This window comes from Podarcis melisellensis, assembly GCF_964234715.1.
Source record: "Podarcis melisellensis genome assembly, chromosome: 11".
NCBI lineage: Eukaryota > Metazoa > Chordata > Lepidosauria > Squamata > Lacertidae > Podarcis > Podarcis melisellensis.
The window spans coordinates 53,267,420-53,280,670 of NC_138543.1; the positions used below are offsets into that span (position 1 = coordinate 53,267,420).

The window sequence follows — 13,251 nt, forward strand, 5'->3', positions numbered from 1 at the left end:
GCATTACTGTGTTTTAATATTTTGTTGGAAGCTGCCCAGAGTGGCTGGGGAAGCCCAGCCAGATGGGCGGGGTAAAAATAATAAGTAGTAGTAGTTGTTGTTATATTTTTGGCATCTGGTGAAAGGTGAGCAACATTGGCCATTATCTAACGTCAGTGGATAGTATGCTTCACAAGACAGGTGCCACTACACAGAAGGATCTAGCCTGAACTTAGATGAATCAGACCTCCAGCACAATGTGACACAACAAGGATGGCTTTTGTGCTAGGAACATATCACTCCATGGCTCAAAAATCTCCAGTGGCTCCCGGTTGGTTTTCAGACACAAATTGAAGAGATGGTGTTGATCTATAAAGTCTTGAACAGCCTAGGGCCAGGCTACTTGGAAACCGCTTTCACCCATATCTATCTGCCCATTGGCTAAGGTGGTCATCTGACACCCTGCTCTGGTGCTCCGACCTTTTGTGGTTTGATGTGTGGCTTCTCAGTCATGGCTCCCAAGTTGTGCTGTGCTCTCCCCAGAGATGTTGACCTACTCCTCTTTTCTTTTATTCCTTTTCTTTTCAGCATCAGGATAGATAGATGATAGATAGATGATAGATAGATGATAGATAGATAGATAGATAGATAGATAGATAGATAGATGATAGATAGATAGATAGATAGATAGATAGATAGATAGATAGATAGATAGATGATAGATAGATATTTAAATGAGCTTTTCTTTTAATCCAATGAAGTTTTAAAAAATTAACTTCAGTCTAGTTTTTGTTCTGATCTGTTTTGTGTTTTCTCCCCCTGAACTGCATTTCTACACTAGCTGTCTTGAAGGCTGAATGGTGGAAGGATGGCAGAGAAATATTTTAAATATATAAATACTGTTAAGCAGGAGGGCACTGCAAAGCACAGGAGGTCCTTGGTGGAGGCTGTAAGCTGATCTTGAATGTACTGCAGTGGCCTCCTGATTCTGAGTAGCATTAAACCCTCTGGAGCAAAGGGTTATGATCTTCTCCTGCTATCTGCATGATCTTTTGGGCGCCTGTGGGGGTTATGCACTAAAGTAGCAGTGAAACTGCGCCTCTTACATCTGTTCATGGGGACTTCCCGTGGTTTTGCATTCTATCACAGACTCGGTGGCTCAGACAGTCTGGTAAACTTTGGACCCGTCTAGCTACATAGTCCTGTTCCAGCCACCAGCCCAGACTCAGCTTTTCTCGGGAAGGAAGGACAGGACTTCTTGTGGTTGTTTAGGCAAATAATGTTAGTGTTACAAGGGCATGGGGTGAGCAGGCTTAGACTGAGCAGTTTCATTTTGGAGAAAAGGCAGCACAAGAAGAGGGCTTTCCCTCCAGGGTGAGTTCATGTGACAGTGAAACTGAATTGCCTGCAGTGAGCTCTTGTTGCCCGGGCAGCCCAGGTCTTCTACATATCCTGCCCAGGCTTGTGTCCGGGAGAGGTCACTTGGGTGCTGCTAATGCTGCAAAAACATCATGGGAAACAGCAGTTACAAGTTATAAGCTCAAACCTTGTTGGCGTTAAGTATGATATGAGCACTATGGGTTGCCTTTCTTGCTGGGAGAGCCCCTGTAATGGTCTCTAGAGCGACAGCAGGCACTGAAACTCACCAGCAGTTTGACTTTACCCCTGATGGTGCCCTCTTCCATTGTCTCTCAAGATGCCAACACTGGCACCTGCCAGCACCTGCCTTGATCAATACAAAGAGGACAATTGCCTGGAAATATATAAGGTGGCCTCTTGGGGATCAGAACCGATAGCCTGCTCAGAAGGTGACATCTGTGAGTTAGATCCAGATTTTGTCATAATTAGACTGTTGAAACCAGTGGGACTTAATTTAGTCATGACACAAACACACGTGTGCGCACACCGTTTGTCCACAATGTATTCATGTGTATTCATCTGACAGGAATACATTTTTATTATTTTGCCTCATTATTTAGGGAACGATCCAGCATGTGACTAAATCTTTCCCATTGGAATTTATGGAACTTAGAAGTGCTCAACTGTGCCCATAGATGGCCTCTTTTATATAGTCAGCAGTTCCAGATTCCATGCTGGTCTTTGGGTCTTGACTTTTACATCCTGGTTCTGTGCATGTTTACTCAAAAGCAACTCTGGCGCAGCATGGCAGGTTTTTGTCTGGCAAGCGCAGTGTCACCCATCCTCACAGCAGCTGCAGAAGAAGGCAAGAGATGGAGATAGGACTCTGGCCACATTTAATTATTATTTTTTAAATTCGATACTGCCCTTAACAAAAAAAAGAACACCTCAAGGCAGTTCGCAATAACAAAAACGAAATACCGAATTTTTCGCTCTATAGTACGCACCAGACGATAGGACGCACCTAGTTTGGGGAGGAGGAAACAAGAAAAAAAAATTCTGAATCCCAGAAGCCAGAACAGCAAGAGGGATCTGGTTTCTGGGATAGCCCCTTGCTGTTCTGGCTTCTGGGATAGCCGCTGGGATAGCTGGTCTAGCTTTGTGCGAAGCCTCCGCAGGGCACGGGAAGCCTTCAGCCTTTGCACAGCTAACCCCGAAGCTAGAACAGCGAGACGGAGCACTGCATAGCACTCCCTCTCCCTGTTCTGGCTTCTGGGACAGCCTGTGAAGCCTCCGCAGGGCAGCGGGGTGCCTTCATCCCACTGCCCTGCAGAGGCTTTGCGCAGCTAAGCCAGAAGCTAGAACAGCAAGACAGAGCGCTGCACAGCACTCCCTCTCCCTGTTCTGGCTTCTGGCTTAGCTGTGCAGCCTGCATTCACTCCATAAGACGCACACACATTTCCCCTTACTTTTTAGGAGGGATAAAGTGCGTCTTATAGAGTGAAAAATACGGTACTAATTCATTGAAGCACAATAAATTGGAGGACTTGTGAGAGGAAGCGACTGGCCTAAGACCGCTCCGTAATATGGGATCCAGCCCCCAGGAGACCAAGTCTTGACTCTCTCCACTGGGTCTTTGCCTTCTCTCACTGCCCATTGTTATTTGCCAGCCTCACTCTGCTTCTGTCACAGCGCGGCAGTTTGTACTTAGCCTTGGCCACATCATTATAAATAACAAAGTGGGACGTGTTTTATCTTCGCTCGAACTGATGGCTGAAATGTGGCTTTTGTCTGAACTCCCGCCAAGCCCTTGACACAGGCAGTATTTAGAAGTCAGTAAAAAAAAAAGAGAAAGGGAAAGGGTGGGGGGAGCTCATTAATTTTTGTTTTTCCCCTTTAAGGGCATCCCAACATGAAATAACACGTGTGGCTCTTGCATGGCTTATTCCCAGGAATGCCAGAATGCAGGCAGCTTCATACTTAGCATGTCTTTGGCCAGGAGTGATGGGATTTGTAGTTCAGACTACTCCAGTTCAGACTGGAGGGCACCAGGTTGAGGAAGCCTGGTTTTGGCTGTAGCTGCAGAATAAATACCAAGGGGGAGGGACTGTAGAAAGTGACTGCTGGTCCCAGACCCAGCGAGGAGCACGGCAGGAAGATTCTTGATGCATTTCTTCCGAAAGGCTAATATGAGCAGCGGTATTGAGTGCTTCTGCGACTGATACATTTTGGACAACGCTTGCAGGACAAGAGGGAGGGAAGGAGCTGGTTGGGCAGAACGGAAGCAACGCAGAAGACCCAAGGCCAGCCTCCTCCTCCTCCTCCTCCTCCCACCTCCCCCCATAAACTTTTATGGGAAAGTATTACGAGGAACAAAGGGCAGCATAATTGCCATTCTCCCACTGGAATGTGCGTTCTGAACATTGGGTAGATACAAAACATTGGAATCAAGCAGCCGATCTGTGTTCCCAGAAAGCAAATAGCTTGCCGGCTTCCTTGACTTGCTCCTTTTAGGCCCAAAGAATTAATTCCTTTCTCACGTGTTGCATTCACCAAGAAATGATTCGACTTCTCGGGTCTCCCTTGGGCTTTCACGCATTCATTCATTCTCTGCTTGTCCTTTCCTTTCCAGAAATTTCCAGAGCTGAAGTTTAAATACGTGGAAGAGGAGCAACCTGAGGAGTTCTTCATCCCTTACGTCTGGTCCCTCGTGTACAATTCTGCTGTGGCACTTTACTGGAGCCCACAAGACATCCAGCTCTTTACTATGGATTCTGGCTGAAGGGGAGACATACACATGGCCCGCCCGCCCCCTCCCAGAATGCATCCCTTCAACCTATGGAACAGGAAGTTTGTTACTAATGTACAGCCTCGCTGCCATTTTCAGGGGGCTTATTCGGAACCAGAATAATAGGGGAACTCTCACAAGATTGTATGCTTTTATTTATATATTTGTAAAAAAACGAAAACAAAAAAACCAAGAGTTTTTTTTCCAGCGGCTCTGAGCTTGGGGGTGATAAAGCAAGATGTTAGCAATGAGCAGCTTTTAAAAAAAACTTAAGAACAAAAATGTAAAATGGGAAAGTGGGGGGAAGTATTTTGATTTGAGGTCAGCATTTGCAAGCTGGTTTCCTTCAAGCTTTCTGGTTGTGCTTCACTTTTTTATTATTATTACTTTTTTGTTGTTGCTATGGGCTTCTCATCTGATCATCAGAACAATCTCCCCCCTTTAATGTTGTATAGAACTGAAACGTCTGACTGATGCAATTTAAAAATATTACAGCATTAATGCTATTTCATATTGAGGCAGGAAGGATAAATCCTTGATTTTGATAAGGTTGACCCCCTACAATGAGGGAGGATTCTCAGCGTGATTTTGATAAGGCACTAAAAGTTTGTCTTTCTGGCTACTAATACTTAATGAAAGTTTAACAGAATTAAGAGCAGCCCACAAGGAGTGCCGTCTGCAAAAAATAATTATAAAAAATATATCCATCTTAATAAGGGTTGTGCAGGTGATTCTCCCACCGGATCATGCCCATTCATTTCCAGAGTTTTGGTGTTGTATTTCACACATTTTCATGGACTCCTTGGAAGGGTGCAGGAAAGCGATCAAAATTCAGCAGAACAGAGGTGTGCCTACTGTACTTTCAGGTTTTTGCCAGAATGTTTAAAATGTTTAAAAAGAGTGTCCTACAATATACTTTTTCATTCTCCCTGGTTTAAAGGGAATGGGCAAATGCTGTGTTTGCCAGCAAATGGGGGAGAATAGAGGGAAATGTTTAATGTAAACTTTTCACACGGAATGTAGGCTTATGGTGATTACCTTCAAATGCACAGAACGGCATGCCAGGCTTCAGAGAAAAAGGAACTGATGGCATACATTAGTATATTACCTTGCCCAGCATGGTAAATGTGGCACACTTTATTATGTATTGGAGGGAGATGGCGACACACCTCTTTTTTATGTGGAATGTTTTGCTCTTTTTTTAAAAAAAAACAAACCTCCTGACAAATGTTAGAATCGTGTGTCCTTCCACCTTAAGCAAGGTCCTGTATGGCATTCTGCACAATTGGAACTTAAAATCCTTGTCATATTTATTTAAAATTGCAGATGTAGAGAGACGTGCATAGTATCTGAGTTCACAGGACTTTGCACAGACACAGATTTGGGGAAGAGGCAATATGAAGACTGAATTATCAACGTTTTCAGTGTAACATTAAGAAAATTGGAAGGTGATTGAAAATAGGAGTAAATTGGATTTTATTGCTGTGCTTGGGCTTTTCTTTGTTTTTGATATATTAGTCAAAGGAAGGTGAATTCTTTGTAAAAAATTTTGCAACCTTTAAATAAAGGACTATTGACTGCACATCTTGGGAAAAGTCAATGTTTTGAAAGTGTTCTTCTAAGTTAACAAATTCTGAGGCTTGCCTGGAACAGTTGGATTAAACTACAGTGAGATATCTAATGCTGAAAGTCGTTGAACGCTCTTAATTTTTCTGGCCTTGTCGCTTATTGAAAGTAGTCAGGAAATCCTCGCTATTACATCTCTAGCAGGACCTGCTGGCCGCCTAGGTCTTTAGATTGGGAGGGAATCAATCATATAACCAAATTACAAGGGTTTTCTTTGTGCTGTCTGCAAGGGCCAATTAAGGAAGCAAGTTATTGCAGTTCAGGGCTGTCCCATCCTGATGACACTGAGCTGCTGAATGTCACAAGACAAGAAGCGTTTTTACTCTTGAGCTTTCTTTTCAGATTTTAAATATGGGTCAGCAAGCCTAGAACTGGAGGAGCCATGATTCATTGCTGAAACAGCAGAATAGGCCCAAGACAGGAGATGGTTTTATACTGAACTTAATCCTTGTGTGGTTGACTCTTTTAGGCACTATGAAGGTCTATTGATGTCCTGGAGACTGCAGTCTGGTACATCCATCAATACTCCTTTGTGTCCTCCAGATCTATAAACTTCCATCTTTGGAAATCCTTTTCAGTACTTGGTGTGGAAAAGTTACCATGTAGTAATAAAAAGGATGGAAAAGCACCATGCATTGCAGTGTTTTGTGTTTTCTGTAGTCCTTCCCTTTTCCCTGTAATATTTATCACTTTGGCAAATGCCAGCAAAATCCTATTTCAAAATCAGGGCTCCTGTTCAGTGCCAGAGAATGGCTATATATGTAATGTGTAACCTTCTTCTACAAATTATCCAAAACAGAGAAGAGCAACAACAAAGTATTAAAACAATCCAAACAGCAACAAAGCATCAGTTAAAATCTGGAAACAATGTAATCGCAACAGTACACTAGCAATGATACATCAGCCCCATCAGGAAAAACTAAAGCTCTTACTTCTTCCACAGCAGCAAATAATAAATCATGCTCGACAATCGACATCTCTGAAAGGCCTTCCAAAAACATATAATTTACCTGGTAATGAAATGCATACAATGATGGGCCCAGGAAGGCTTCCCAGGGAGAAGAGCGGGAGTTTCACAGCAATGGAGCCAAGGGTGCAAATAACCTGTTTCTATATTCTGCTTTTACTCAGAAAGCATCTTAGCAGATAGAAAAATCCTCAAGCAGAGGGTTTCTTTCACTGTGCAAAGGATTTCCCAACTCTGTGACTTTATGAAGTGCGGCCACCAGCTTCTCCCAATTTGCTTTTCAGTTGGTCCTGCTAGCTAGGAATGATGGGCTTTGTAGTCCAACAATAACTGGGGAGCCAAGGTTGAGGAAGGCTGGCCTACCCACTCACGGTTCAAGAATCAGCGTCTTCCTATTTTCACCTATTGCCAAAACGTTTCCAGGGAGGGGAGGGGAAACTCGACAGCCAGAGGAGCGGGGGGGGACCTTTCATTTTTCCAAAATTGCATTTACTGAAACAAAAGCTTTTTTCAAAGAAGGAAACAACTTTTACTGAAAGCTGGCGATTTTAAACTAGAAACATCTGTATGCTTTCTGCCAATTCTTCTGTTTTATGTAGTAAGAAGTGCCGGCGTTCCGCCTATCACTTGGGAGTTTTGGGCTGTATTTTCAGCTTGGAAAACGTCACAAGGAGAGATTTGCAACATTTAGGCCAGTGTTCTATCCAGCTCTGTAACGTCAGACTCGCCAGCCCCACCTCTCTGGTTGGTAGAGTTACATGGGCACCATTTAGGTAAAGCCCAGGATGTTAAAATAAATAACTCCGAAATAACCATATTTCAATATTTGCATTTGGTCAGGTCAGAAACCCAAAGCGGGGTGTTTTTGCGTGTGTCTATGAGTCAGGACCATAGCCATGGTGAAAGGGAGGGGGGATTCTGCAGAGGCCTACCCTTTTCCACGATTTTTTCAGCTTTCTCTTTTAATAGTGAATCTCTAGCCTACAGTATTTTTGAAGTTAGAGGGCATGGAAGACATTCTCCCTAGTTGCTCAGTGAGAAGTACATAAATCAGCTGTTATCAGTATGCTCAGAACCCCTCGTGTGACTGAAAAGCTTAGAAGTATACCTCACTGGTTCCAATCCGGCAAAAATTAGTCGTCACTGCAATCCTATACATACCTGGGAGTGAGTCCTACTAAATTCAATGGGACTCACTTATTAGTATACTCTATGGGACTGTGCTGTTAGTTCAGTTGAAACCCATGGAACCAATTGGTTACAATTGGAGTTAATCAAGACTTAACTTTAGCTGGATTGAGTCACCAGCTAAGTTCAGGCATCTTATTTTTGCCTTCCAAGTGGTTTGCTCTTCCCAGATAACATTGGACCGCAGTGTTACAAAGCATTGGTGTTTTATTAAGATTTTCTAAAACTGAGCCAGCTAGGCCAAGAGTGGAGCTGCTTCATCCAAAGAGAGCCCTTTGAAAAGCTGAGCTCAGCTCGGCAAATGAATGCACAAAATTAGCTAGTTATGCAAAACACTTTTTTTTTTAAACAAATGTATTGGGACTTAACACAGAGAGCCGACTCAAAAAAAGTCAGCATTGGAACTACTTTTTAGCAATGCACTATGCAAGGTACCATAATCTAAATGAAAGACCACCTGAACGTTTTCTGGGAAGCAAATGCGATTTACTGTATTTTCGCCCTATAGGACGCACCAGCCCATAGGACGCACCTAGTTTTTGGGGAGGGAAATAAAGGGGGGGGAATTATCCCCCCCAGCCACGGATATCTGCCCGAAGCGCGGGCGCTCTGCTTCAGCACACCCTGCGCTCTGGGCAACAGGCTGCTATCCGCAGCCTAGGGAGCCCTGCGGGAACTCCCTAGGTTCCCTCTCGCTCTCCACACTTCAGCGAAAGCCTGCATTCGCCCCATAGGACGCACACACATTTCCCCTTCATTTTTGGAGGTGAAAAAGTGCGTCCTATAGGGCAAAAAATACGGTAGTTCAATGTAACCGGACATTAGGGTCACTCTGCTAAAGTTATAGCACCTATGGTAGTTGTATTGGCATTACTTTTAATATTGCAGACATTCAAAATGGCACAAAATATATGTTTTTAAGTAACTGATTAAAACACCCTGAGATTTAAAGAGCACAAGAGTATCTCTGCTGAATCATAATCCAGTAATCTGAATCCAGACACCTCTGAGAGTTCACAAGGCATGGACCAGAGGTTCACAAGCAGAATTATCTGGCTCTCTTCCGACTACAATTCCATGATTCTGTGATTCTCTCGTTTGTGCATTGTCTAGGGTACCGAGAAGTCTACTGCCTCTGAGCATTGAACTTCTGCTTAGCTATGTTGATAGATGTATTCTTAATGAAATTTCCTGATTCATGTTAACTAGAGCCCATTTTAGGGAACTCCGCAAAAAGTTGTTTCATTGCACCAAGGAACTATCCACTGGATTTTTCTGCTTGTCTGGGTGACCCCCTGAATTCCAGGATTGTGAGAGAGGAATGTTTATCTCTTCTCCATGCCCCGCTATACCAGGAATAATTTTATAAACATTTATCATGCTCCTTTCCTCCTCCCACTTTTTTTTTTACTAAACCCCAAAGCTTTAACCTTTGTTCATTTATTACCGCTCAAGTGGAAACAATCTTTTAGGTTTGACGCCTGCCGACAACATCACAACCCCAAAACAATTTGTACAAATGTTTTCAGCTGATCTTGTTCAGGAATCACTGTCTCCATTTTGTCTGTATCCCAAATAAAGTGTTTTTGGAATCATTCTGTGTACAGAACAAGAGGTTGTCAAAGTAGGTGGGTAAACAGTAACTATTTATGGAATGTCTGCCTTGAGCGCCAACCAAGTTTTAAATATACATAATATTGTGGGGAAAGGGAGAGGCTATAAATAGGCCCTAGCTCTGTGGGAGGTTTTTGCAAAGTAGGTCGAATAAATGGTGGGAATATAATGACTCTATAAAGGCATGATGACTCCTCGTTGTGTTTTCATAAGGCATTTAGGTTGCTGCCTTTTTGACTCCACCAATTCAGGGCTGCTGCTGCTGCTTTTGCTTCATGGGGCTTCACTGCTTCATTCAGAGCACAGAATCGAGGCCCGGTTATGCATTATTGTTTTATGTTGTTCATTTTATTATCATTGTTCCATGGGTAGGCAAACTAAGGTCTGGGGGCTGGATCCAGCCCAATCACCTTCTAAATCCGGCCCGCAGACAGTCCGGGAATCAGCGTGTTTTTACATGAGCAGAATGTGTGTTTTTATTTAAAATGCATCTCTGGGTTATTTGTGGGGCATAGGAATTCGTTCGTCCCCCCACCCCAAGGCCTGAGGGACAGTGGACTGGCCCCCTGCTGAAAAAGTTTGCTGACCCCTGTTTTATTGAATTAATATCCAGCTTTTATCAAATCTGATAAATCTTTTGCTCAAACCCATGACCCTAAGCTTAAGAGTCTCATGCTCTGTCAACTGAGCTGTCCAACAGCCTTTTTAACTTGAACTCTGATTTTATAGTTTTGACTTGGTTTTAGTTTCTTTGTATTGAGTCTCCTGTACGCAGCTTACATATGACAGTGATTAAGACTGAAGGGTGCATTTACAGTGATCGGTCTTGCTCAACAATCCAGCTGCTACATTTTGTAGCTGTTGTAGTTTCTGAACACACAAGGACAGCCCCATACACAATGAATTACAGTAATCACGCCTGGATGTTACTTTATATCACTGGCTAGGTCATCTCCCCCTAGCAAGGGTGCTGTGGTGAGTTGTGCTGCAGAGCTGTTGATACCATCTGAACACCAGTAGCAATGTAGTGCATACATGCATGCGCACACTTGAAAATGTGGTCCTTTGGGGAGTGAGATCCCATTCAGAGCAGGCTTAAGTTCCACTTCCCTGGACCATTACCCAATTGTGTCTCTACCTTATCTGGACTGAGCTTCGGTTTATTAGCCCCCATCAAGCTCTGGTGACAAGGAAACCGCTTCTACCTGGCATCAGGTATATGCTGTCTCTAAACAGGAATTTGCAAATGAGAGGATTTTGAACACAGCGTGCTTTATTAAAAAAAAAAAAGCTTTGGGTGACTGATCTGTTGCGCAGGACCATCTCAAGGCATTTTGTTGCCTGAGATGAAGATGCGATTCTCTACCCCAAGCCACAGAGAACCCAAGACTGGACAAATTATTTTCACACCTCGGCCAGAAAATAACACAAATTATTACACATTAAATAACTGACAATTGGCGCCCAACTGAGCAGCTGCCTCTACTGCTCAGTCCACCTACAAGAGCTTATTTAATTATTTTGGGTTTTTATGTTACTGTAATAGGGACTTAAAATGTTAAAAATGACCTTTACTGCCAACAAAATCTGCCCTTATTCCCTTATGGGAGACACAAGAGCCCTTATAGAGTCCTTTGTAGGTTCTCCATCGGTAGGAGAAAATAACAGGCCAACCAGAGAATATTGAGAAGCAAAGCAGCTAGTAAGCCTGGTCTTTATTGAACTGTTGCAACAGGGTGCTCCCCTCACACGCAGGAGAAAGGAGGAGGACCCAGAGCAAAGGTGTGCCTGCCCTTACATCGACATTTTAAATTGCCCGCCCCGGAGTCCAAGACCACCCCCAGAAACCTCATACATAGATCACAGAAAGGGTGCAGCCCAAGACCACCCCCCAGATACATCATACCTACATCACAGAAAAGGCGGTCTACAACAGAAATTTGAATGTTGTTGTTTTTCCTTTCTGCCAGGTTATCTGATAATGCCTTATCTGATTGCCTTTTCTGGTAGTCTGGCCATTCCTGTGAGATGGTGATCACTTAATTCCTGAGACAATGGAAAAGCTCCCTGACCCCCTCCCTCCTTGCAGAGAAACATTTGGCCAGTTTGGGGAGTCAAAATGGTTTCAGGACTGTCTTCCTGTGCTGCTCCAGACGTGTGGTTTATATATTTATGTATGTGTTTGCTTGGTACATTTATGAACATTTATTATATATATGAGACCGTAATTATTTTTATTACACATAAGTAGGTAGCTTTGGCTTTTAAAATTTTGTTCTCGCATTTCCATACCCAAAAAGATACCTATGATTTCTGTTCTCGTCATATGCACATGTGCTTAAACTGAGTTAAACATCTGATTAATCAGCTAAGAGGCAAGGAACAAATAAAATAATATGCAAGCCTCCGATAGCATGTGAAACTTATTGCCATAAGACTGACAAAAAGTCCAGCGTCACCTTAAAAGATAAAGGCTGGTCACCACTGAGCATTTTTAAAAGAAATGGTATCTAACTGACCTGTGATCTACTTATCCCAGCGTCTTCAGTGAGGTTTAATCGCAGCTAGCTTGAGTTGGAATGGGGGCTAACAAATCTATTGTGACCTTGTTTAAAATAAAACACCTGTGCTTCTGATGAACTGGGTGCTACTCTGGGTCGTCCCATCAGCATCTTCAGCCGGCTGCAATAGCCACTAGATGGTGCCGTGTTTTGATTAGTGTTTGGGACATTAGCTCCTTATTGCACATCTGAAATCAATGGGTTAGCATACAGATTCACACTGAGTCAGGCCACTGGGTCATTTAGTATTCCCCAAGCTGGTGCTCTCCATAAGTTTTGGACTACAGCAAGGATGGGGGAAAGTTGTGGCCTTCCACATGTTGTCCAACTGCAACTCCCATCCCGCCAACCACTGGCCACGCTGGCTGGGACCTGTGCGTCCAGAGGTGCACATCTTTCCAACCCCGGACTACAGGTCCCATCATGCTGGCCATGCTGCCCTGAGGCTGATGGAGGTTGCACTTCAGAACAGGAGGAAAGCATCAGATTGGGGAAGCCTGGCATTCACTGGCTGACGGAAGCTTTCCAGGGTTGCAGGTCTTACCCAGTCCTGCCTGAAGATGCCAGGGACACTGAGCCTGCAACCTTTTGCAAATGAAGCATGCATTCTGCAAAATCCAGAGAAGTGCAAATTTCGAAGGAAGACTCTGTCTTCCAGCTGGAAGTGCCCTCTAATGCAAATAATAAGTGTTGTGCATCTCTCTTGGCGGTCACATTGCTAGAAGTGGATCAGAACCTTAGAGCCATTTATTTCACTTTCTGAAATATTTTACCTAACATTATGTATTTTTATGTGATCTTAACAGTTTGTTACTGAGAAATATTATAGCCCACTAAGTCACTACAGGGTGGCACTGTGGTCTAAACCACTGAGCCTAGGGCTTGCCAATCAGAAGGTCAGTGGTTCGAATCCCTGCGACAGCGTGAGCTCCCGTTGTTCTGTCCCTGCTCCTGCCAACCTAGCAGTTCGAAAGCATGTCAAAGTGCAAGTAGATAAATACCTTCCAACGGGAAGGTAAACGGCATTTCCGTGCGCTGCTCTGGTTCGCCAGAAACGGCTTAGTCATGCTGGCCACATGACCCGGAAAAACTGCAGACAAATGTCAGCTCCCTCAGCCAGTAAAGCGAGATGAGCGCTGCAACCCTAGAGTCGTTCGAGACTGGACTTA

General features: G+C 43.8%; 1 protein-coding gene across 5 annotated transcripts in view; it reads left to right on the top strand.

Annotated features, from left to right (window-relative positions):
* Positions 1-6,385, top strand: part of DYM (dymeclin) — a 165,673-nt gene extending 159,288 nt beyond the window's left edge. For all 5 annotated transcript variants that reach the window (XM_081929707.1, XM_081929711.1, XM_081929708.1 and 2 more), the window contains one exon: positions 3,971-6,385. In XM_081929707.1, coding sequence (XP_081785833.1) covers positions 3,971-4,120 — 150 coding nt within the window. In that variant the 3' untranslated portion in view covers positions 4,121-6,385. The remainder of the gene's footprint in view (positions 1-3,970) is intronic.
* Positions 6,386-13,251: the final 6,866 nt, after the last annotated feature.